Source organism: Saccostrea cucullata, unplaced genomic scaffold (assembly GCF_032062105.1).
Source record: "Saccostrea cucullata isolate Sc308-1 unplaced genomic scaffold, CSIRO_AGI_Scuc_v1 ctg495, whole genome shotgun sequence".
Lineage (NCBI taxonomy): Eukaryota > Metazoa > Mollusca > Bivalvia > Ostreida > Ostreidae > Saccostrea > Saccostrea cuccullata.
In genome coordinates, this window is record NW_026923961.1 from 147,385 (window position 1) to 171,942 (window position 24,558).

Below are 24,558 nucleotides of genomic sequence, written 5' to 3' on the forward strand. Positions count from 1 at the left end.
CGTTAACTAAAATTAGAAAACTGTATCACATGCATACCTCTACAATTATTTTCCAATTGTAATAAAAAGGAAACTAAAACCAATATTTTTTATTAACATTAACATAAGAACACAGTTTTTTCTGACGTCACGTTCCTTCTTCTTCATCTTCCTCCTCTTCTTCCTCCATATCATCCTCCTCCACGTCTTCCCTCGGCTTAGCTGTAAATAAAGATTGAAAGCAATCCATAAAATATGATAATCAATGGTTCCCATCTCATATTTTCATTTGCAAAAATGTTCTATAGAGTTCAAGCTGTCAGACTACACACACTAAAATTGATAAAGCACCATTCTCCTATCGAAATTGCTTTCATTTTCAGAGACGTTTTACATGTAAATTTTAGTCCTGTATGGTATTTGCTAGATTTTTCTTTCAATTGTATTTTAAAATTTAACCAAACCAAAATATTAAAACCAAATTTGAGCAGTAATCGCTTTAATCTTGTGAACATTTTCTAGCTTGATGTAGATTTCCTGACTTCCATGACCTATAGAAGATTTAGTAAGATATATAAGGTACAAGTTTATCTTTTAAAAAGATAGGTGAGCTAGCGCCGTAGCAATTTTTATACACAGAAAGGAAGATCCGTGATCAAGTGATTTATTTTGCTGAATTCTTTTATTTTTATCGAGGCTGGAGAGTGATAAAGTTATTATTGTTTTGTGAAGAGTACCCATTTTATAGACACATAGGTAAAGAAACAAGGTGGGTGGGTGACCTATTGGAGAGGGGCGGGGGGGCTCTATATAATATGAAGAAGATGCCGATTGAGACATTGCATGTATGAGCTGATATAAAGAAGAGAATTTCTTGGTAATTTAGCAAAGAAAATACATGGGAATTAAAAAGTGTATGTTGTGTAAAGAGTCCAGAGAGTTTGGAACGCATGTGAAGAAGCTTGGTCCTTTGGGTCATCTTTGTCAAGATATTCCTTGTCATTGTTTAGAACAATCAGATAATGACTCGGGCTTTTCCGTCAGCAAATAAAAAAAAACCAGAATTAGAAATATTATAAATATGAAATTATCTTTAAAGTGTAAGCTACACAATAAATAAACAGTTATTTCATGCTACAACATGATACAACGAAATTGTTATCGTACAGTCTATCTGTAGTAGTTTTCACAGTTTTCCCAGAATGCACGGCCATGGCGGCCGAGCATGCGTATTCAAGGAATTTGGACTAACGTAGTTGCTAGCGCTCGAGAGCGCTAGCAATAATACATTTCAATGCATGCACAATTAAGTTCCAATCTAGACCTTTGTGTTATATTACTTATTGTTTTATGCCAAATTTATTCAATATCAATCAGCTAATCAATGGGAGGAAGAGGAAAAACTGCCCTGCACTCTGGTATTACTATATACTGCTATACACAACTGTTAATCAGAACAATGCACCTATTCTTGGGAGTAATACACAAACTCACATTTGATACACCCATTCTTGGGAGTAATACACAAGCTCACATTTTCTTGGGAGTAATACACAAGCTCACATTTGATACACCCATTCTTGGGAGTAATACTCAAGTTCACATTTTCTTGGGAGCAATACACAAGCTCACATTTGATACACCCATTCTTGGGAGTAATACACAAGCTCACATTTTCTTGGGAGTAATACACAAGTTCACATTTTCTTGAGAGTAATACACAAGTTCACATTTTCTTGGGAATCATACACAAGCTCACATTTGATATACCTATTCTTGGGAGTAATACACAAGCTCACATTTTCTTGGGAGTAATACACAAGTTCACATTTTCTTGAGAGTAATACACAAGTTCACATTTTCTTGGGAGCAATACACAAGCTAACATTTGATACACCCATTCTTGGGAGTAATACACAAGTTCACATTTTCTTGGGAGTAATACACAAGCTCACATTTCCTTGGGAGTAATACACAAGCTCACATTTGATACACCCATTCTTGAAATTGATACACAAGTTCACATTTTCTTGGGAGTAATACACAAGTTCACATTTTCTTGGGAGTAATACACAAGCTCACATTTCCTTGGGAGTAATACACAAGCTCACATTTGATACACCCATTCTTGGGAGTAATACACAAGTTCACATTTTCTTGGGAGTAATACACAAGCTCAAATTTCATAGACTCATTCTTGAAAGTAATATACAAGCTCACTTTTGATGCACTCATTCTTGGGAGTTATACAAAATCTTGCCTGTGTCACCCATTCTTGGTAGTAGTACACAAGCTCACAATGACAGGGTTTGAAATTAACAGTCGCCCACTCGCAATTTGTGACCAATATTCCATGTGGGCGATTAAAAATTATATTCAAGTTGCCCACATGGCAATTAGAAAATTTACGGTAATAAGTATTTGTTTTTCACTGTTGTCCGAATGTTTTGTATTTTTCTCTTGAAAAATTTCATAATCAGTAAAGTGCTTTGCCTTTATAATTACCAGTGAGATGTACTTATACATAAAACATCTGAGTGATTATGATGTACACACTCAATCTCCCATGCAGAGTTGTCGTTCGTTCCTCTCTCAGACACGTGAATGCATGAGCTGATGGGAGAGAGTGGGACACACTGTGGCATCAACAGGCCAATGAGGCCAAAAAGTATCGCTGTTATTTGTGAAAAAACCTGCCATGTGCTTGAATATATGAATCAATAACCATGACAATCTTTATAAACAAAAGAGTTCTACCGGTACTTCAAATTTAGATAAGTCATGCATAATTGTTTCTACAGACAGAAAAGAAACACGAAGCATATGATAAAAAATAACAAACCAGAAGTCTCTGTCGAGACTGTAGCTCTACTGGTTTATACTTAAAACAAAGGAAAAGAAAAGTAGCAGTTGGGACTTGAAACTTTAAAACAGCAATAAATACAAAAATGATCCTTGCCGCTCATCAAAATAAAAACCGATGCACAGAATTATGCATCTTCATATAGTCTACTTGTGTGCCAAGTTATATTGAAATCCGACCAAAACTGTAGGAGGAGTAGCATTTTGAAAGAATTATACAGAAATTTCTATTTTTAGTAACCATGGCAACACCGTTCATCAAAATCAAAAACTGATGCACAGAATTATGTATCTTAGTGTAGTCTACTTGTGTGCCAAGTTATATTGAAATGGACCAAAACTGTAGGAAGAGTAGCATTTTGAAAGCATTTCACAGAAATTTCTATTTTTAGTAACCATGGCAACACCGTTCATCGAAATCAAAAACCGATGCACAGAATCATGTATCTTAGTGCAGTCTACCTGTGTGCCAAGCTATATTGATATCAGACCAAAACTGTAGGAGGAGTAGCATTTTGAAAGCAATTCACAGAAATTTCTATTTTTAGTAACCATGGCAACACCTTTCATCGAAATCAAAAACCAATGCAAAGAATTATGTATCTTAGTGTAGTCTACTTGTGTGCCAAGTTATATTGAAATCAGACCAAAACTGTAGGAGGAGTAGCATTTTGAAAAAATTGTTTACAGACAGACAGACAGACGGACGGACGCTGGACACATTACTATCACATAAGCTCTTCTGGTCTCTGACCAGTAGAGCTAAAAATGGGGTTGTTGTATTTTTATTCAGTAGAAGGTGTGATAATTTGTGGGCGAATTAAGGTTATCCGATCCTCAGGTTCTGAAAATCAGGCATTGAGTAATTGAAAATGCACACAAAGATGTCTCTAAATTCTCAAAGTAAAATGTATTTACCCACGGTGTTTCTTTGAACTTCATCTTTAAAGTTAATCATGTTATATAGGGAAAATTAGTAAATTTCAAATAATTTTTCAGGAAATGTGATTAGAACTACCTACTGCATATTTTTTAATTGATAATTAAAATCAAGAAATACATTTTAGGAATAAAAATCATAGGTATCCAGGCTTTTAAAGAAAATTGCATGATTTTTATACTTATTCGGTACTTTACTTTCGCCTACTTACTTCCATTGTTTCATAATGCATAGTGTATGAATTGTTTCAAAGAAAGACACCGTAAATCACTTCTTATGTCAAATCATGCTTATAAATATTGGTAACTAAGGCTAAATTAAAAGAACTTTGATTTTTTAAAATATGCAAGCTTTACTTAGTTTTATGAGGTACAAATGTCAACTTTTTAAAAACCGTTTGTTAAAACTTAAAAGAACATTGAATCATACATAGAGGCATAAAATGAAAATTGTTGCATGAAAAAAATTTAATTTCAAGCTTCATTTTAAGACTTTTTGAATTAAATTATAAATTAAAGAGTTATCCTTCCTGGCTGAGGATCGGATATCCTTAATTTTGATGTGGGCCCCAGAATTGCAAGGTTTAGTAGCTCACATGGCTATCAAGATTACAAGTTACCGTAGTTTAAAACTCTGTTTGATGCACCCATTCTTGGGAGTTATACACAATCTTGCCTGTGACACACCCATTCTTGGGAGTTATGCACAAGCTCACATTTGATGCACCCATTCTTGGGAGTAATACACAATCGATAATTTGATACACTCATTCTTGGGACTGATACACTCATTCTTAGGAGTTATACACAATATCACTTTTGATGCACCCATTCTTGGGAGTAATACACAAGCTAACCTTTGACCGTGACTTTGGGGGGTACAATGGGTTCAGGTCTGTCTGATATCACCTCCCACTTTCCATTGGATGACCACATGCCCTCTATTGTTACATAAAATTCTGCCATCTTGTGTCCAAACAGTTTCTATAAATAAATAAACAAATCTGAAGCACTAATTGGATTTATAAATCATATAAATGTTTCAATAACTTTTTTACGTTAAACTTTGAATACTTGTTTGAACAAAATTCTTTCATTATCCACCAAGAAAACCTGACAATAAATCAATTGACAGTCAACAGAACAGTAAGTAATTAAACTGACAGCCAATGAACTATACTTACAGTAAACAAGAGATGTTTGTAATACACTAATGCCCCCTCCTCCAAATACCCCAGTAATTGCAATTTTTCTAAGTCAAAGGGGCATAACTCAGTCTTAAAAAGACGTTTGTACCCAAACAGAACTTTACCTAGAAATTCTAATGATAAATCTTCATACCAAATTTCATTTCAATATGTAAAACCTCTGTGAAGAAAATGAATGAAAACTGAAAATTTTTGGAATTTTTCAAAGTCCAAGGGGCATAAGTCTGTCTGAAATGGTCCGATCGTACCCAAAACAGAACAACTTGACCTGGATATTCTTATGATAATTCTGTATACCAAATATTTCAATATGTGCAACCTTTGCAAAGAAAATGAGCGGAAACTGCAAATTTTTGGAATTTTTTTCTTGGTCCAAGAGGCATAACTCTGTACAAAATGGTGCGAACGTACCTAAAATGTCTTGCTCTAGATATTCATATGATAAATCTCCATACCAAATTTCATTTCAATATGTGCAACCTCTGTTAAGAAAATGTACAGAAACTGATGGTGGACCAACAGCAGCAGCAGAGCAATATGCCCTCCCTTCTTTGAAGGGGACCTAATAAACAGCCAACAGATCTACTTACCAGGATTCTGGCCTGTTCGGGTGTCAGTACTGTCCCTTTTTCACACACTGTATGAGGTTTCAGTAAGGTTACCACACCTGTAAGTAAGCAAGCAAATTAATGTAGAAAACTTTACATTTGCTTTATACAGTAAGTGTTTACAATAAATCATGGTACAATTAATTAGCGCACACAGAATTTAAGACAAAGTCCCCCTTTAACAGTGATTAAACCAGTCATAATTAAGTATACTTTCGCATAATATAGGACCTGTTTTAGTTTGAACTATATATAAACCTGCGAAAATGAAAACAACTTCCTTTTTGGAAATGTTAAGACTTGAAAGTCTTTTTAAGATATAGATAACTGAGTTTTACTGTATAAGATTTGATCTGACCTTTCTGATAGATAACTGAGTTTTACTGTATAAGATATAGATAACTGAGTTTTACTGTATAAGATTTGGTCTGACCTTTCTGATAGATAACTGAGTTTTACTGTATAAGATTTGGTCTGACCTTTCTGTAGACAAGTGGGTAGTCCGAGCTGTCGGAGTTGGGGTTCCATGGAATGAGAGAATTCTGGGATAGGTCCCTCATCTAACATCACGGTTTGTTGACACGGATTGCCTGATCTGGCATAATCTGGCACTCTGTACTCATCAAAGAATCTGTAAAATCAAAGTCAATTTCTGATGTAAAAATTCATAACACTGTTATCAATACTGAAGTCTTTACCAAGATCAGTGAGATGTGAACTGAATTAAGAAATGGCATATGCTTAACCTTATAGCTTAGTCAACAGGGGTCTTAATTCATGACTTCAGATTTCATTCCATTAAATTTACAGAGAACTCTATGCAATATAAAATGTCTGACCTTAGCATTTGATCTTTTGAATTTTATTATTGGTAGAGGAGTCCTGTCCATAATTACTTTGCATATATATAAGTGAGATTAAATTAAAGTTCATTTACAAACTATGATCCCTTTGGCCCAAACCAGGGGTACACAACTCTCAATTTTTATTATATCATGCGTAAATTTGCAAAAAAAATGGTCAAAACATCATGTGAATAACAATTTTTCTGCTATGCCTATATGTAAAGAAGGGGAGATGAATTTAAAAATATTTGGAAAAGGGTTAACTTCTCATTATGACCTTGTAAATGTTTTGCCCTCTAAATGTCCATAATATGATTTTCAAAAAGTATAAAGTACATTCATACTATGACTTACAATGTAATTAAGCCTGCCCTAGATTCTTAACCCTGGAGATGAAGGGGATGAATCACGAGGGAATGAAATTGAGATTTTATGCATCAAGGGTTAGTGTTCACTTTAACCATGCTAGCCAGATATCTCGGAGAAAATTAGATTAAGTTACCCCCCCCAACCTCTCATGACTCAATATACCTAGTGTACAAGTAATACCTGAGGACCTCTTTCTTTGATTTATTGGTGAACAGCAGTCCTGTCTGTCCGCGCAACTGAGAACTCAGTTTGTGTAGGTTGTCTTTATATTCATCTTCCTGGGTCCTCCCTAATGCCAATGACATCACTTTGTTCTTCCCAAAGTAAAATCTGTAGAAATAAATATCCATGTGTCTGTACTGTAATTTACACTTAAAGAAAATCCAATCAATACTTTGAAGAGAATTACCTGTTAAAAAATCAATTTACACTAAATATCTAACATGCTAAATAAAATACATTTACAGCATCTTTAACATGTTGCAATAGAGACTAAGACTCAAGTGTCAAATATAAATATCAACACATAAGCACACTTCCCATTTAGCTTTGAAAATGTCTTTGTATCAGGAAAGGAGAAAATGGATAGTTTGATTGGGAATTGAACCAAGGACTCCCACATTTCTAGTCTAGACAGGTGCTCTACCACTGGACTATTCACAACCCAAACCATTACATTCCTCCCTCCTAAAACTTTTCCCACAAAAATACAAACAAGTTGTTCTTTGCCCCTGGCAGGACTTTAATTTGCAAATTCTAGGGTGTTTGATGGCAATAAATCATCATGTAACAGGAAAGGAGAAAATGTATGGCTTGATTGGGATTGACCTAGATTGAATCTGGGACCCTGCATCACTAGTCAGGTTCTCTACCTATTGAGATACACAGGCCAATATCCATGGTCAAACCTGTTACATCTTTAATGTGAGCATTTCCATTCTTGAGATGCTAACAAAGAGAAGTCAATTTATTACTTTAGAGACAACATAATTAGGACTAACCGGCTTCCTATCCAGCTCTGGCGAACGTCCTTAAGATGTGTGTTCCTCATGTTGTGTACGGAGAAGAGGAATATGTTCTTATATTTATCACAGCATGTCTGGATCTACAATATATATAGACAGTGACGGAGAAGAGGAATATGTTCTTATATTTATCACAGCAGGTCTGGATCTACAATATAAAGACAATGAGATAATTCTGTACTAAAACAAGAATACACATTAAATATTTACATATAAATCCTATGAAATAAACCAAACAATTTACATAAAACATATCAGTAAACTCAAGAGCTCCAAATATCAAATATAGCAGAACTGTAAAGGAGAAAATCATTAGTGTGATACATTTTCTCTTAAAGTGTCTTTTTATGCCCCTGTAATCAAAGATATAGTTTTTGCCATCTGCCTGTCTGTCTGTAAAATCTGTTTGTCTGACTGTCCATAAAAACTTCAACCTTGGACATAACTTTTGAGTGGGTGGAGCCATGGCTTTCATATTTTACGGGTGTATTCCTTGTGACAAGACCTTTCTTCAGGTACCACCAAATTTGACCTCTTGACCTTAAAATGTGACCCACTTTTACCCAAAATTTTTTAACTTTTATTTTAATCATAGCTTTTGAATTGTTGGAGCTAGGGCTTTCATACTTCACATGTGTTTTCACTGTGACAAGACAAGAGTTCTTTTTTTCACTGTCAGCCATTTGCCCAATGGACTGACTGCCATGTGAAGTTTGTCAGTCCAGACAGATTTCTGTCAGTCCACCCCCGCCCAAAAAAAAATTCAATAAAAACATGAAAACTGTATTTGAATTTTATTATTATTTATCAATACATTGTGTACCGAGCGTCAATAAACACTGCACACTTCATGCTGATTTGATCTTTGTATAACATCTTTCTTAAAATTTAAATTTTCGTCATAAGTTTTTCATTTAGTTCGATTTTCTTGCCTGGCTTACCTTAGCGCCATCAACAAACTAGCTTACCAATCATAGTTTGGCACTTGCGTTCATCGAAGAAGCCATTACAAGATACAGAAAAGGGTTTGAAAGATTACAATCAGTCTGTTATAGGGAATTCGTACAAAATTTGGTCGGATTGTCGCAAGTTCCTCTGTCAACACTTACCGGTCATTTGGACTGACGGAAAACGCAAAGTTAACGGTCCTTGGTTGTTTTCATCGGTTTTGCCGACAGGACCGAAAGATTTCAAGAACTCTGGAAAGACCTTTTAATGAGTTTTAAAATATCCGACCTCTTTATCTTTACAGTTTGACCCACTTTTTAAAAACTTGAACCTAATGTACATAACTTTTGAATTGTTAGTACACTGATTTCATTAAATTCACAGACATATACCTCGTGACAAGACCTTCCTTTGGATGTCAACAATTTTGACCTTTTGACTTTGGACTTTGACTTACATCTGAGAAACTTCAACCCTTGCCATTAGCTGCCATACAGGGGCATCAGTGTTTTACAAACACATCTTGTTTTTAATTGGAATAGACCCACACATTCTCAAAAGATGTATTACTTATAGATTACTTACATCCTCTATTATCTTCTGTTTAAACTCAAGGCCTTTCTTCTTTGTTTGTGTTAAAGAAACTGAAACAACAGAAAATCGATGATTAACTTTCTATAGATTAAAATTATTGTATCTGCAATACTTAAATACATCAACCTTTATGAAAATTTAAGTTAAATGCATGGTCACTCCCAACTTTTATCTGTAAATTATATTTACTATCTACTTAAAACTATAACTTTAATACTCTTCTTTTTTTTGCAGAGTGTATTGCAGCATCAGGCTGTATGCACTCTGCAGAAGAAGAATATTTATGGCACAAATCTAAGATATTTTGATTTTAACAAGATGGATTACAGGGTTTGAAATTAACATGATTAACAGTCGCCCACTCGCAATTTGCGACCAATATTCCTTGTGGGTGACTTAAAATTATGTTCAAGTAGCCCACATGGCGATTAGAAAATTTATGTTAATAAATATTTGTTTTTCAATTTTGTCCGAATGTTCCATTTTTTTGTCTTGAAAACTTTCGTAATCAGTAAAGGTGCTTTATACATGTTATATTTACCAGTGAGAAGTACTTATACATAAAGTGTCTAAGTGATTGTGACGGACACAATGTGGCATCGACGCATCAATGAGCCCAACAAACCAAAAAGTATCTTTGTTGTATCTGTGAAAAACCTGACATGTGCTTGAATATATGATGTTTGATAACCATATCAATCTTTTTAAACAAAAGATTTCAACTTCAAATTAAAATAAGTCGTAGATAATGTTTCTACTGTTAGAAAAGAAACACGAAGCATATGATAAAAAAAAATAACGAAAAATGGGGTTGTTGTATTTTTATTCAATCAAAGATGTGATAATTTGTGGGTGAATAAATTTTGATGTGGGCCCCTGAATTGCAAGGTTTAGTAGCCAAAATGGTGATCAAGGATTACAAGTTAGCTAATATCCTGGCATTATATAAAATATTCTAAATGCTAAAGTATATAGAGTTACTTGTATTCCTCCACCCTGGCCTGTGCTTCATAAAGAGATGTAACCACTTGCCAATGAAGGGCAGCAAATTTATACCTTTACTCCACGTCCCGCAGTGGATTTGAACCCGTGACATGAGGATCAGCTCCTTACTTCACGAATCTACAGGACACTCTGATCATTGCACTACGCGGGTGACTAGTTTGAAAGGATTAACTTTTAATTGACAAGTGTTTCTGTACCGCCACTGTTTTGGAGCTTTAAAGTTTCCTGAGAAGTTATTTCTTAAGCTTCTTGGAAAGCAATCCAACAAACTATAGGATGTCTTTATAGATCCATAATATCAAAGATAAAACTAATATATTAATACATGTATATTTCTGAATTCATCAATAATCCGCTGATGCAGGGACCTATATACTAGTATATTAGAACATAGGTCCCTGGCTGATGTGAATTCATAATTGAAAGGATGAGCTAGGTAAATGTTGAAATCTAGAAAGACTTAAATTATTAATGTTCTTTCCTTAAAATGATAAATGTCCATCAGATATGTAGCTATAGATGATCAACTTATGTGTATTTTGAATAAACACCATACCTTTCTTATCACGTTTGGATTTAGGCATTTTCACTTCAAATTAGTAACAGGCACCTGCTCTTACTGCTGTCACACGTGCTTCTGTTTTCGCCAAATAAACCGGAAATTAATAGCATTGTGGGACTGATATTTTCATGATTAACCGGTTCCTACTCTTTTTCACCATTGTTGTTTAGGCCCGGTATTTTTGACATCAGACGTAAGTATTTTTCTAAGGAAAACATTGTTGAAAAGATTTTCCATTTTGGTCCGTGTAACACTAAACAATTGAAATTCCTGCAATGATCTGAGTACGTGTAGATTTTTTAAAAATACATAAGGTCAATTTTCTCTAAATTTTAAAAACCTTATGAATTCTTCAATATTTTTTTTTTAAGTTCAAAAATCTAAATTTTCAAATTTCTTAAAACGTTCTATATGTAATAAGTGTTAGATGATTTTTTCATCGTGTTTTTACCCTCAGTCAATTAATATCCAAAATCCAGGTTTCCAAAAGCGATTTAGTATTTCAACTCATGAGTTTAAGCTGCATTCAGTGAAAGCTCAAATGAGCAGTGTGGCCCATGGGTTTATTGTTGCTATCCTTTGTTTTGAAAGTGAACTCTACAACGCTTTGAAAGTTTTAAATTTAAAAGATTTAAGCTTATTTTAAAATATCAAAATATGGGATCTTACTGCGCTTAAGATATAGGCTCAAGTGTAAACTTTCTGAATAAACGAAAACCGTGGCTTAAAAGTTTAAAATACAAAACTTTTTTTGAAAATTTGAATTTTGAATATTTATTATAAGAATCTAAAATGGTAACATTAGAAAAAATCAAATTTTAAAATACAGAAATTTAAAACTTAAAAATGAAAAATTTATGTTTTATGCTACGTTTACACTATGTTCCCGGCAGCCACGGCAGCCCCGTTTGCCCGAAACGTAGTGCGCCGTGAGATTTTGGTTATTTTCCCCTCTATATCCAAGTCTTGACAAGTTCTTTTGCGGTCTTCTACGGTCTTCTACGGAATCCGTGATGGGCCGTATATGGAGTGCCGGAGGCTCCACGGCGCACTACGGTTCTGCCACGTATGCCAGCACGTTCCCCCCAGGCCTCTTACGTTCTGATAGGTCCCCTCTCGTTTCTCGCGTTCTTATGAAGTTCTCATACGTTTCTCACGTTCTGTCAAGTCTTTCTACGTATGAAACATGGACGCCGGGAAACTATGGATCACGTTTGTACCAGAGAAGGTCTCCTAACCAGAAACAATCATTGTATCATGACCCTTCGAAGATAAAACATCATGAATTCCCAAGACGAAGATTTTATTTTCGCGTGTTTGCTGGGTGCATACCTAAAATCACTTCGTCAAAATGAAGAGAACCAGCAGCAGTTACAGAGAGGGAAGGCAGGAGTGCAGCAACTAGGAATGAGACGAATAAGACGGATGAGAAGGCGGAGATCCATATGGATCCATAATGAAACTTCTCTGCAGTGCCCGGCTTTTATATGCTTCCTCTCAGACCGCGTGCGCCGTGTCGGACCGTAGTAGAACGCAACGCACCGGGACCATAAACCGTAACATGCCGGGACGAACCGCGATTGAACGCGAGGAAACGGCTACCGTACACCATAGTTTGCCGTGAGGACCGTTATGAAACGTGGCAGAACGTGATAAAACGGACAACAACCGTGAACTAGCCGTGACAGAACGCGGACTAAACTCAGCAAAACGTCTCAAAACGTGAATTGACCGTGAGATGAATGGAAATATACATTCTCCCGTCCCACTGCGGACTGCCTCCAAGTTCTGTTACGGTCTATTACGTGCTGTCGCGTTTTGTTGCGTTTATTCCGTTTTACTACGACCTACTAAGTTTCACATCTGCAACGTGGCCGCCGTGGCAAATTTTTTGACAGTTTAAAAATCTGGCACGGCATCCACGGCAATCGCGATGAGTTACGAAATCCCGTTTAAAGTTTTCTCACGCCCGTCCCGTTTTTTCCACGGTGGCCTGAAACGTGATTGCCGTGGCTGCCGGGAACATAGTGTAAACGTAGCATTAGAATTCTAGAAATTTTAATTGTTTACATGTAAAAGTGTTACACGAACTTATATTACTATGACGACGATTTTCAATGGCTAGATTGTAATCAGGAGATGGAAAAATAATTATTTGCTTAAAAATTCGCATCTAATCGAAATTATTACAAAACTAGCTTTAATGAAAATTTCTACTCGAATAAAAATATTTGTTGGATTTTTGTTTGTTGATCTTTGGGCAATCTATATATATTGCTTGAGTGGTGTAAAATTAGTTATAGCTGCACGAGTAATAGGGTCCCGTAATGATTTAAGGCCCATCCAAGAATGTTCTTGAAAAACCACCTTTAAAAAACTTTATCTGTAAAATATACTTTACCTCCATATAGTTTATATATATAAGTGTGACCAGTGCGTCTTTTGAATCTTGTTTTCTCTTGACTGAAATCTTTATTCTAACAATTTTTAAGTGTATTTAAAGTAAATTCAAAATTTTAATTAATTTATTACATTTAACAATCCGGAAGACAAGCCCTTTCGGCTCAGTCGGGTTAACTATTAATATTTATAAATGTATTGATTTTCTTTTCAGAATTGACAATTTTGTTTTCTGTCCAGTTAATTTTGTTTTCTGTCCAGTTTTGCCCCCAAAACAATGCTATAACTGTTTCCATTTTACTCATTTAATACATTACTCTTGGAAAACTACTGACCCAGCATTGAAGATATTTCATGTATTCAATACGACATTGATTTCGTGTCAAAAACATTTTGGGACAAATTTGACCTGGAACCGCAATAATAGGAAAACTACTTTGGTAAGAAAACAAATAATGCTTGCTAGTGTACTAAGATCTGTAAACATGTTATATAAAAATGCTTTAAATTTTGTTAAAATTAAAAAACGAAATAATACTGCATTATCGATAATGAGATGCATTGCCATAGAAACAAATACGTCATGGCTACCCTTTGCTTTCGAGAGAATCCCCAACAGGTCAAACTTGACATTCGGAATCCAAGGAAAGATAACTCTCTGCATAGAAAAAATAGTCCATTAAGTACATGGTTATGTGAGGTATAAATGTGTACAAAATTATTTTGTAAATGATTTTTACCTGTATCATATAGATAATCAATTATTCTTATTTGAAAATTTTACTATCTTAAAATATTTAGACGCTTCAATTGATAAGCGAATGAATAAATGACGTCATAAGGTGTAATTTAACCTGTCTTCCGCCATTCTGGTGTCTGTAGTAAACCTACATTGCAAACAACTTTCGAATTTACATCTACCATTAAAGCAAACATGAGCCTCTCAAGAGAGGAGCTTGCTAACAAGGCAAAGTTGGCCGAACAAGCTGAAAGGTATGATGATATGGCAGACGCTATGAAAAAATTGGTGGAAAACTACAAACCGCTCACCAATGAGGAACGAAACCTGCTGTCGGTTGCGTACAAGAATGTTGTAGGTGCTCGTCGATCATCTTGGAGAGTTATATCCAGTATAGAATCGAAAACAGACTCAAGCGAAAAGAAGCAAGTTATAGCCTCAGCTTACAGAACTAAAATTACAGAAGAACTTAAAAACATTTGCAATGATGTTCTGGTAAGTTAAAAACGTGTGTGTTCAAATAACATTGTATGCACATGTTTCATTGATGAAGAAATATTGCTTTTTAATGACATTCGCAATGCTTGTCCGCTGTGACGTTGTTATGGTAAAGGGCAAATTGCAACTTTTTTGAAGCAAGAATGTGATGCATAATAAAGATGAGTCATGAGCAAGGCTACACACCCTCTCGCCAAATATGTGCTTGAAATAACTGTCAGTATGGACGTATTTATCAGTACTTAGTGTTGAACTCATGTGCAAAACCAAAATTGCATGATCAATATAAGAATTTTTATTTTCCAAAATGACTTACCCTCTTTGCACTTACTTTGATCAAGGGATGTAACTCTGTTTCAGAGCTGAGTGTCCAAATAATGTCAGCACATATATACCATTGATAAAACATTGAATCACATCAATTGTAATCATTTGAACAATTTTTACAGGATTTACTTGAGAAATATTTAATAGATGAGGAAACGATGAAGAAATATAAAGATGCTGCTGCCAGCAATGAGAATACTGACATGAAAGATAGTTTAGTTTTCTATTTAAAAATGAAGGGAGACTACTATCGTTATTTGGCAGAGGTTTCCACCGAAGATGAAAAGAATGGTAAGAAATGAGGCACGTCCACAGGTGTCCATGAGTTGTCTTTTGCTGTGCACCATATCAATTCTGAATTCCTTTTCAAATTTTCTTCTCTGTATATATTAGATTTCCATTCTATGGTTTATTTAATTGTTTCCATATTTTCCATTTTGAGAAATATTGGATTGCTGGTTTAGATCATGGATTTGACATTTTTGTATTTGAGTGGTTTTGCTAAAGCAAAAGACAATTCAACACACCTGTGGCTAAAATGATGTAGTGACTAGAAGATTCATAATATTCTTTGTTTTCTTTCAGCAATTGTTAGATACTATAATAAAAAATGATGATAGCGAGAAGAACAATGACATTGAGAGTAGGGTGTTTTACCTGAAAATGAAGGGCGACTATTACCGGTATCTGGGGGAGGTGTCTGATGGGGAGCAGTACCAGGGTAAGGGAGGAGCACCTTGTGTGATGATCAGACACCACTAACTTCTCTCTGTAGGGGATGACTCCTTAATAGCATTACTAAGGGCTGAAACGATACACCCAAGTACAATCACTCTCCTGGACTTAAAAGCTCTTAAGGCCCAGCCAGACCTGAAGAATTTTGAGTTCAATAAGAACCTAGTATTTTATATTGAGGCAATCTTCCCGTGTGGGAATTGAAGTTTAGAGAACTGTGTTCTCAATATAATGTGTGATTGAATTATAGGTGAAACAATTCTTGGCTTGGTGACTTTGAATTCAGTTTCTGAAAATTAAAATAACTTTTAAAAAATTTAGAAATCGAAACTTGATCAACTCTGAATTTCTTACTAAAGATGTTCATTGATACTGCTGTGAATCGTTTCACCTCTAGTTTTAGCACCACTGCACTACATAACTCTATTTGAACTTCTTATCTTTAATCTGTTATCTTCTGCTTTAATGTAGCATATGTAGAATTTTTAAGGGAGTCTGTGGCAACAAGCTATTAAAAAAAATTCAAAATGATTTCTACTGTTCATTGTTTACACATACAGTTATTGATCACTCAGAGGGGTCCTTTGAGATTTCAAAGCATGTACCTCACAGTTTGAAAAAAAATAATTTGTACAGCAAGTTCAGACTGTAAGTGAATAGTTATGTGTGTAACAAAGATCTTGAAGGGTTAGAATATGCCAGGGTAATCCAGTGTTGATCTCAGGAACAAACTGACCAGGAAGCTATGTAACTTTGTTTCCTTAATTGTAATTTTTGTTTTTAGAAATTATGAATGTAGATCGAAAATCTCTTTTCTACAAAATATAGAATTGAAGACCAGAAATGGATGAGTAAAGATAATTTCTTACGTTATATCAGCCTCAATAAATAGTAAGACACATTTATTGTTAGGCCTAATATATATAATTCTATTAAAATTACAGAAAGGGAAGTTTGATCACACATACATTTTCCATCCCTAAACTTTCTGATCAATAGAAATTTGAAGTAGGAATTGGTATTGTGTATAAATTACCAAATGACGGTAAACAACACACTACTGAACACAGAATTTGACTAACTAACTGTACCAATGTAAACTGCGATGGATACACAGTTAAGTAATTAAAATGCTAAAAAAAAAGTGGCTTTCACACTTAAAATATAGACTTGAAATGACCCTGTTGAATTAAAATGTTTTGATAAGCTCATTGAATCTTCCTGTACAATATTAGTTGGAGAATGAAAATTGCTTTTTCAGAACATCTTCATTTATTTATAGGAGAATTGTTTTTACTCCTGGAACTATTGCTCAAGGATGGCTTTTGAAAGAATTTTCAGTTTTCCTAATCCTTAACTCTGGAAAATCATATATCATCTTCAAATAGCTAAAAGATAATCTGAAATTCTGCCTTGTCCTCAGCATCATGGATGTACATGTTGGTTCCTGCTTGAACATCATCTTTTCAAGTCAAGCAGTTACTTTGTGCACTGTCAAGATCTTTTCTAGTAGAGAGATTAGTGTGTTGAGGTGTTTTCTAGTTGATTGGTTATTGTGTCAACATCTTTGCTAGTTGAGGGCGTACTGTGTTGACATCTTTCTTAGTCAAGCAGTTACTGTGTTGACATCTTTCATAGTAGAAAGAACTGAAGATGTATGGGAAGTTGATGAGTTTGGAAAGTTAAATGTATGAATAAAGTGAGAGTTGAATTAAGTGTAATGGGGAGGGGGTTGTGAGGGTATGGAAACAGTATTTTTTGTAATTTATGAAAAAAACCATGAAATTACTCATAGACACTGCTAGACAGCACTTAATATATGGATAACAAATAGAAAAATTTATTGTAATTTAGCAATATTTTAATAGATCATTAGATGCATGGAATTGATCTATTATGTATGTTGACAAACAAGATAAAAGTTTGATCATGGCAAAGCATTAGGATCTGACCATGAAAAACCAAGATAATTCACCATTTAATTTTCTAAGGAGATGTAAAAGGATATTTTTAATAATGATGGTATTCTATGTCTTAAAGTATTCCGATACAAGAAATATGTCCCTTTATTATGTGCTTAGGAATGATTTTATTTTAATGCTTAACATGAATTTATTGAGATTAAGAACCACCTCTTTTTGTGTCTTATAGTTGAGTACTACAGAAAATTGTCATGAAGAGCATATTTCAAGTGCGTATTTTATTTATAAATGAATTCTTTTTATCATTACAGCTGTGGTTAAAAAGTCGGAGGATGCCTACAAAGAAGCCTACAAGAATGCCAATGAGTCCATGGCCCCCACCCACCCAATTCGACTAGGATTAGCATTGAATTATTCTGTTTTCCATTATGAAATTATGAATAAGCCAGATGAGGCCTGTAAACTAGCCAAAAAGGTAAGGAATATAGAAATATTTGGGGGACAATGTTCACATTACAGACATTCAACTATCTATAATTCAGGTCATTATATAATGATTTATATGAAGAAAAAAAATCCAAGACATACATTTCATGCTGCATTGTATCAAAATTTAATGGTGTGTGCCCCAAGTCATTTAGGCCCTGTGGTGTAATGAAGTTTGACCTGCATTGAAAGTGCATTGTATACTTGCACAGAAAATTGTCTTCTGTATTGTTGGACAGGTACCAGATGCATAGTTGATAAACGTGATTGTAAAGACGTATTTAAAAGATAGTTTGGACTGATGATAAGAAAGGGGCATGTAAACTGTGAGTTCAGACTTCAGTGTAGTGGAGAGTTAAGTGATCACATTCAGCTCATGATACTTGATTAAGGCCTAGAAAAAAAATATGTTTGTTTCCGCTTTCAGGCTGAAAAAATATAGGGTAGGTAGGTAGGCAATTTTTTTTTTTTTTTGAAAAAAAAAATTTTTGCTGCTTTAATCAAAACGTGTATAGAAGTAACATTAATGACAAAAGAAATGGTGTTTTCAAGCATTACTGTGACTTAACTTATAATAGAAAAGTGACCCAAACTTCTTTCTGTCTTGAAAAGCTTGCAAAGTTGGAGGCTATAATTCCCTGGTTGAAATCTTGCACATCATGGGACAAAAGCATTAAAAAAATATTTAGGGTCGGCACTATAAATTAGGGTCGGTCGGGAAAGCGGAAACAAACATATTTTTTTTCTAGGCCTAATTGATTGTCAACCCCCACAAGCCTCGTGTTCTACAGTAAAGTTAGTTACTCCATCAGAGTTAGAAATTCAAATCTTTCTGGCTTCCATGGACATAATACTCTTGATTTTAATGATGCTAAGCCTACTTTGGTATATGTCTGTGGATTTGGTATTTTGTATTGACTAAAAGGAACTAGTAATTCCACAGAAAGTTAAATGTGTGTCATGTCTAGTTTAAATTTGGGAAAGGGAACGTCAGAATATCTAGTGGCTTGGATTGTTTAACATACAGTGTTCCAACATCTTGCTTTATACAATGTAAACTTTTAAGATTTTTCATTTATCTTTTAATATTGTTTAAAAATAAGATATTTTTAAACCTGAAATAGGGTTTAATCTGCCAGGAACAAATCGAGTCCAGATTGGACAAGATTTACGAGAGGTGGCCTCCCCTGTAAAAACAGTCTGGTGGATTGCAGTTTCAATGGGGATCAGCTTCAATGTACAATGTTAAACTCCCACACTAAGATTGAAATATCAAAATTCAAATTATTTTAATTCTTTTCCAGGCGTTTGATGATGCAATCGCAGAGTTGGACACACTCAATGAAGAATCTTACAAAGACAGTACACTGATAATGCAGTTATTACGAGATAACTTGACGGTAAAAAATTAATATTCAGGCCATATAAAATTGAAATCTTGGTTCTCAGGCCCGCGCGCATCCGTTTTGAGGTAGCCGCATTGCCGATTTTATTGTATTTTTGATAAAATAAAAAGTTGGTATTGCGGAGACCAATCCGGGAAAAAAATTTCGACCTCATTTGTTTTGTAGTTTAGTATTCAAAGATCACTTCCGGTAGCCATTTACAATGAGATTTTGGCTACTTCGTTTGAAAATACATTCGAGGACATTACCTACGATGTTTACACGCTGTTAAGCAATGGATAAAGCGGAAATTTTGACCAGAAATGGAAAGTATATCTGTGATTAAAAAAAATCATCTTTATGTTTAAGAAAATTCGGAAATTAAAATAAAAAAAATACCTCCTTCATATAATATATTGCCAATAAAATGAAAAATAAAATGCCGCCCTCCCGCATCTGTTTTGGAGAAAATTGGCCTGAGAACCAGGGAATTAAATTTAGATAGCCTCATGGATATTTTTTATATTCAAGAAATGATCTTTTTAAAATTAGGTGAATGCTTATTTCATTCAAAAGAAAAACAAGAAATACTAAGATATGATTAATAAATATTGAAGTTTTTGCTTAGAATTTAAAAGGGGGAGAACTCCAGTTTTCTTGTTGTAACCAGAATCTGTTTCATTGTTCAAAGTGGAATAACTTTTTAATGGTGTGTGTTTTTATTAGGTCACCTGAGTAAACTCAGGTGACCTATTGCTATCTGTTTTCGTCCGTCGTCGTTCGTCGTCCGTCGTTCGTCGTGCGTTAACATTTGAACATTTTCAGCTTCTTCTCTGCAACCACTGAACCAATTTCAACCAAATTTGGCACAAAGCATCTATGGGTGAAGGGGAACAAAAATTGTGAATTTCATGATCCCTGCCCCCCTGGGGCCTGAGGGGTGGGGCTAAAACCACTAAAATTTATGCAATCTTTAAAAATCTTCTTCTTTACTCCTGGACATCAAGCAGTCAAACTGTTTGCATGATTGTAATCAGCAATGAGTCCTCTACCAAAATTGTGAAATTCATGGCCCTGGGGTCAGGGGTTCTAGTGCTAGGGTGGGGCTAAATAAGTATGTAGTGAAAATGCATTATTTCTTTGAAAATCTTCTTCTCTGCTCCTGTTTATTAAATAAACAAACTACTTACATAGTTATGATGAGCAAGAGCGCCTCTACCAAAATTGTGAATTTTATGGCCCCAGGGTCAGGGGTTCTGGTGTTGGGGGGGGGGGGGGGGCTCTATTGATTATAAAGTGAAAATACATGAATTCTTTGAAAGTCTTCTGCTCTGCTCATAGGTATTAAATAAACTAACTAAGTGCATAGTTATAATGAGCAAGAGTGCCTTCACTAAAATTGTGAATTTTAAAGCCCCAGGGTCAGGGGTTCTTGTGTTGGGGGGGGGGGGGGGCTCTATTAATTATATAGTGAAAATACATGAATTCTCTGAAAGTCTTCTTCTCTGCTCCTAGGTATTAAATAAACTAACTAAGTACATAGTTATGATGAGCAAGAGTGCCTCTACTAAAATTGTGAATTTTAAAGCCCCAGGGTCATAGGTTCTTGTATAAGGGGGGGGGGGGGGCTCTATTGATTATATAGTGAAAATACATGAATTCTTTAAAAATCTTCTTCTCTGCTCCTGGTTATTAAATAGATTAACTAAGTGCATGGTTATGATGAGTAAGAGTTCCTTTACCAAAATTTTGAATTTTAGGACCTCAAGGTCAGGGGTTCTGGTGTTAAGGGGGGGGGGGGGGCACTATTTATTATATAGTGAAAATACATGAATTATTTGAAAATCTTCTTCTTTGCTCCTAGGTATTAAATAAACTAAGTGCATAGTTATAATGAGCAAGAGTGTCTCTACCAAAATTGTGAATTTTAAAGCCCCAGGGTCAGAGGTTCTTGTGTTGGGGGGGGGGGGGGGGGGGGGGCTCTATTGATTATATAGTGAAAATTCATGAATTCTTTGAATATCTTCTTCTCTGCTCCTAGGTATTAAATAAACAAACTAAATGCATAGTTATTATGAGCAAGAGTGCCTCTACCACAATTGTGAATTTTAGGGCCCTAGGGTCAGGGTTCTAGTGTTAGGGGGGGGGGGGGCTCTATTGATTATAGTGAAATACATTAAATCTTTGAAAATTTTCTTCTCTGCTCCTGGGTTTTAAGCAGTTGAATTACCTATATAGTTACGAACAAGGACCGTTATCTTCCAAAATTGTGAATTTCAAGGCCCCATGATCAGGGATACAATAGAGAAGGGGGGGGGGGGCTATACTTATAGACTGAAAATGAATGAATTGTTTGAAATCTGCTCCTAGGTATTAATTAAATTATAATCAAATATTTTTGAAAAGCAAGGATGCCTTTTCAAAAATTGTGCAATGTGTGGATCTAGGCCTAAGGGTCAGGGGTTCATGTGTAGTAGGGGCACTATACTGATTATTGCTGAATATTACTGATTAGTTGAAATGTATTTTTTGTTCCTCTGCCTTGTCAATGGGTATTAAGTAACCAAACTAAGCAACTGCTAAGTGTATAGTTATGATGATCAATGATGCCTCTTTCAAAATTGTGAATGCCATAGCATCTGGCTTAAAACATGAATCAAATTCAATCACTGGAAAGTTGTTGCATAATGCTCAGGTGACCTATAAGGCCCATGGGCCTCTTGTGTTATAAACATGTATGTCCTTTAATTGGGTGTCTTTATATTATAACAGTTGTGGACATCAGACGCCAATCAAGACGGTGACAATGATGGAGAAGGAGAGAATAATTGATCATTTTGAAATCATCACTCATAGCCTAAACTATTGTTTGACAGTTGTCATCACCGGAGACAGACTTGGTGTTTGGACTTCTTCAAGTGTGTGAACGTGATAGTATAATTATGTTGATCTGGCAAATGAATTTGTCTAAATCTCTGGGTCAGGTTGTACTCTGTATTCATGTACACCTTGCTATTTTTCTTCAGTCATTGTATTTGGACAAATTTCTTTGCATAATCAAGTGAAAGATTGAATTAGACTGCATGTCAAAATATTGGACAGTAATATTAACATTACACTGCTATATATTGACATTTATTGTATAACTCTGTTGTACCCTATATTTCCCCTACCTGTCTGTGTTTAGTCAAGTAATTGCTCTTTGGTTTTTCTCACTGTTTTAAGTTGTAAAGCTTTTCTATTGGGTTCTGTATGGTTCAGCTTTTGTTTTCTAGCATAATAGTGAGTTTTTATCTGAATGGACATTGCATAATGTCTCAAGACACCAGGGAAATTGTTCTCAAATATCTCAACAGACCAAAACAAACAATAAAAACAGAAAAATTATAAATGGAATAGGAATTGTAAAAGAATTACTCTCAGATAACATACTCTAACTCTGTGTAGGGAAAAACTGTCAATAAAAATGGTTTCCAGGATTTGAAATAATTAAGAGTATAAATGAAATGTACTTGCCAACTGTAGACCATTTTTGTTGCGGTTTGTGATTACCAAAGGAAGACGTGGATGTAGTGTTAGTCTAGTGTTATATTATCTTAGTGCAGAGTGTAGTCCATATGTTGGCATCATTTTATATGTGCTAATTTTAATGCAATATTTTATATTCTACATTTTTTTTCTCAAAATTTTTTTTTGTTATACAAGAAGTGCTGAGATCAATATGTATGTTTTCATGAAAGAGTTGGTTATTCATTAATGAATCACTGTTTCAGTATTGGATACCATAATGAAGTGAATGACTTTTTCATCATTTCTGCTTTTTTTTTTCAACAAAATTTTCTTTCAGCCTAACTGTATTCTGATAAATGAATAAGACTTGATATATGAAACAATAAATGTTTTGTCTACAATCTTATTGTGTTGTTAATACATGAGCATGACTTTTTTCAAAGGGCTAATAATTAAGCAAGTCATTGCATGGTCAATTGTGCACTGAATATTTGAAAATAATGTGTAGTGGTGCATCCAGAGTGATTTGTGACTCCCTGGTGTAGGGTTGAGCCACAATGGGCAGTCATCCAGAGTGATTCGTGACCCCCTGGTGTAGGGTTGAGCCACAATGGGCAGTCAAAAGATAAAACACAGGAGTAGGGAACAAGCCATGATTAGTCATATTTGTTATGAAGCATCCTCAGATAGTTTAGAATCTGATTTGTTACAGATATTGTCTTGGGGAAAAATCTCTTGTATAGGAAAGAGTCATAAATTTTAGTAAGACCGGGAATACACATGATTAATCTTAGTTTGTAGGAGCAGGGTATGAAGATTCAGTTTTCTTCCAGTCACCACCTTTGGGGGTAGTGAGGGACTCGTAATGAACAAAGTACATTTTGTAGGATGTCTTTAAAATCCTCACATTAATTTTTGCAAGTTTATTCAAATCCTGATCCCTCTATCCTGTCCTTCTCCCGTTTAAGATGGGACTACTTTTTATGCCCCTGTATACGAAGTTTCCGGGGTATATAGTTTTTTGCCCTGTCAGTTTTGTCCGCAAAAATTTGAACCTTGTCCATAAATTTTGACTGGATGGGACTATTGCTTTCATATTGCCTAAGTGCATTCCTTGTGACAAGACCTTTCTTTGGGTACCACCAAACTTGACCCTGGAGTTTGACACACTTTTACACCAAAATTCTAAACTGTTACTTTGGCCATAACTTTTGAACGTTAAGGGCTAGGGCTCAAACTTCCGCCAGAGTTTGAATGTGTGCAGAGATGCAGAGGACTATGGGTAGTTATGGGCTAGGGCTTTCAGATATGCATTCCTTCTGACAAGACCTTTCATTGGATACCAACAACTTTGACCTTGACCTTGGAGTTTGACCAACTTAAAAAAACTTTAACCTTGGCAATAACTTTTGACCGATTAGGTTTAGGGCTTTCATACTTCCCATATGTAATCGATGTGAGAAGGCCTCTCTAGAAACCAACAACCTCGACCCTTTGACCTTGACCCCGGTGTATAAAAACTTTAACATTGGCTATAACTTTTAAACAGGTGTTGCTAGGGTTTTATATTTCACATTTGTATTTCTTGTGAGAATCCTTACTTTGGGTATCA

The 24,558-nt window shown here is 35.0% G+C and overlaps 2 protein-coding genes across 6 annotated transcripts; one reads left to right on the top strand and one right to left on the bottom strand.

The window, feature by feature from the left end:
• Nucleotides 1–74: 74 nt before the first annotated feature.
• On the bottom strand, nt 75–13,955 carry LOC134265347 (mRNA turnover protein 4 homolog). Of its 3 annotated transcripts, none has more exons than XM_062747571.1 (8): nt 13,936–13,955; nt 9,369–9,427; nt 7,812–7,983; nt 6,991–7,140; nt 6,076–6,227; nt 5,579–5,655; nt 4,638–4,764; nt 75–201 (listed from the first exon to the last, which is right to left on the bottom strand). In XM_062747571.1, exons 3-8 carry the CDS (start codon nt 7,859–7,861, stop codon nt 128–130), a joined length of 630 nt encoding a protein of 209 aa, XP_062603555.1. In that variant the 5' UTR covers nt 7,862–7,983; nt 9,369–9,427; nt 13,936–13,955; the 3' UTR covers nt 75–127. The 3 variants fall into 3 exon arrangements, with proteins under 3 accessions (XP_062603555.1, XP_062603553.1, XP_062603554.1); XM_062747569.1 differs by lacking the exon at nt 13,936–13,955 and adding an exon at nt 10,939–11,074 and having other exon boundaries at nt 7,812–7,915; XM_062747570.1 differs by lacking the exon at nt 13,936–13,955 and adding an exon at nt 10,939–11,032.
• Nucleotides 13,956–14,176: 221 nt separating this feature from the next.
• Nucleotides 14,177–23,349, top strand: LOC134265346 (14-3-3-like protein 2). Of its 3 annotated transcripts, XM_062747567.1 has the most exons (6): nt 14,177–14,578; nt 15,031–15,199; nt 15,504–15,629; nt 17,877–18,040; nt 19,356–19,451; nt 22,209–23,349. In XM_062747567.1, exons 1-6 carry the CDS (start codon nt 14,279–14,281, stop codon nt 22,266–22,268), a joined length of 915 nt encoding a protein of 304 aa, XP_062603551.1. In that variant the 5' UTR covers nt 14,177–14,278; the 3' UTR covers nt 22,269–23,349. The 3 variants fall into 3 exon arrangements, with proteins under 3 accessions (XP_062603551.1, XP_062603550.1, XP_062603549.1); XM_062747566.1 differs by lacking the exon at nt 15,031–15,199 and having other exon boundaries at nt 15,494–15,629; XM_062747565.1 differs by lacking the exon at nt 15,504–15,629 and having other exon boundaries at nt 14,179–14,578.
• Nucleotides 23,350–24,558: the final 1,209 nt, after the last annotated feature.

Coding starts and splice junctions, on each gene's coding strand:
- LOC134265347 (XM_062747569.1), bottom strand. CDS start 10,966: ATGCCTAAATCCAAACGTGATAAGAAAG. Junction 9,428..10,938: donor ATCCAAACGTGATAAGAAAG/GTATGGTGTTTA, acceptor CTGTTGTTTCAG/TTTCTTTAACACAAACAAAG. Junction 7,141..7,811: donor CAGAGCTGGATAGGAAGCCG/GTTAGTCCTAAT, acceptor TTATTTCTACAG/ATTTTACTTTGGGAAGAACA.
- LOC134265346 (XM_062747567.1), top strand. CDS start 14,279: ATGAGCCTCTCAAGAGAGGAGCTTGCTAACAAGGCAAAGTTGGCCGAA. Junction 14,579..15,030: donor ACATTTGCAATGATGTTCTG/GTAAGTTAAAAA, acceptor CAATTTTTACAG/GATTTACTTGAGAAATATTT. Junction 15,630..17,876: donor TGATGGGGAGCAGTACCAGG/GTAAGGGAGGAG, acceptor TTATCATTACAG/CTGTGGTTAAAAAGTCGGAG.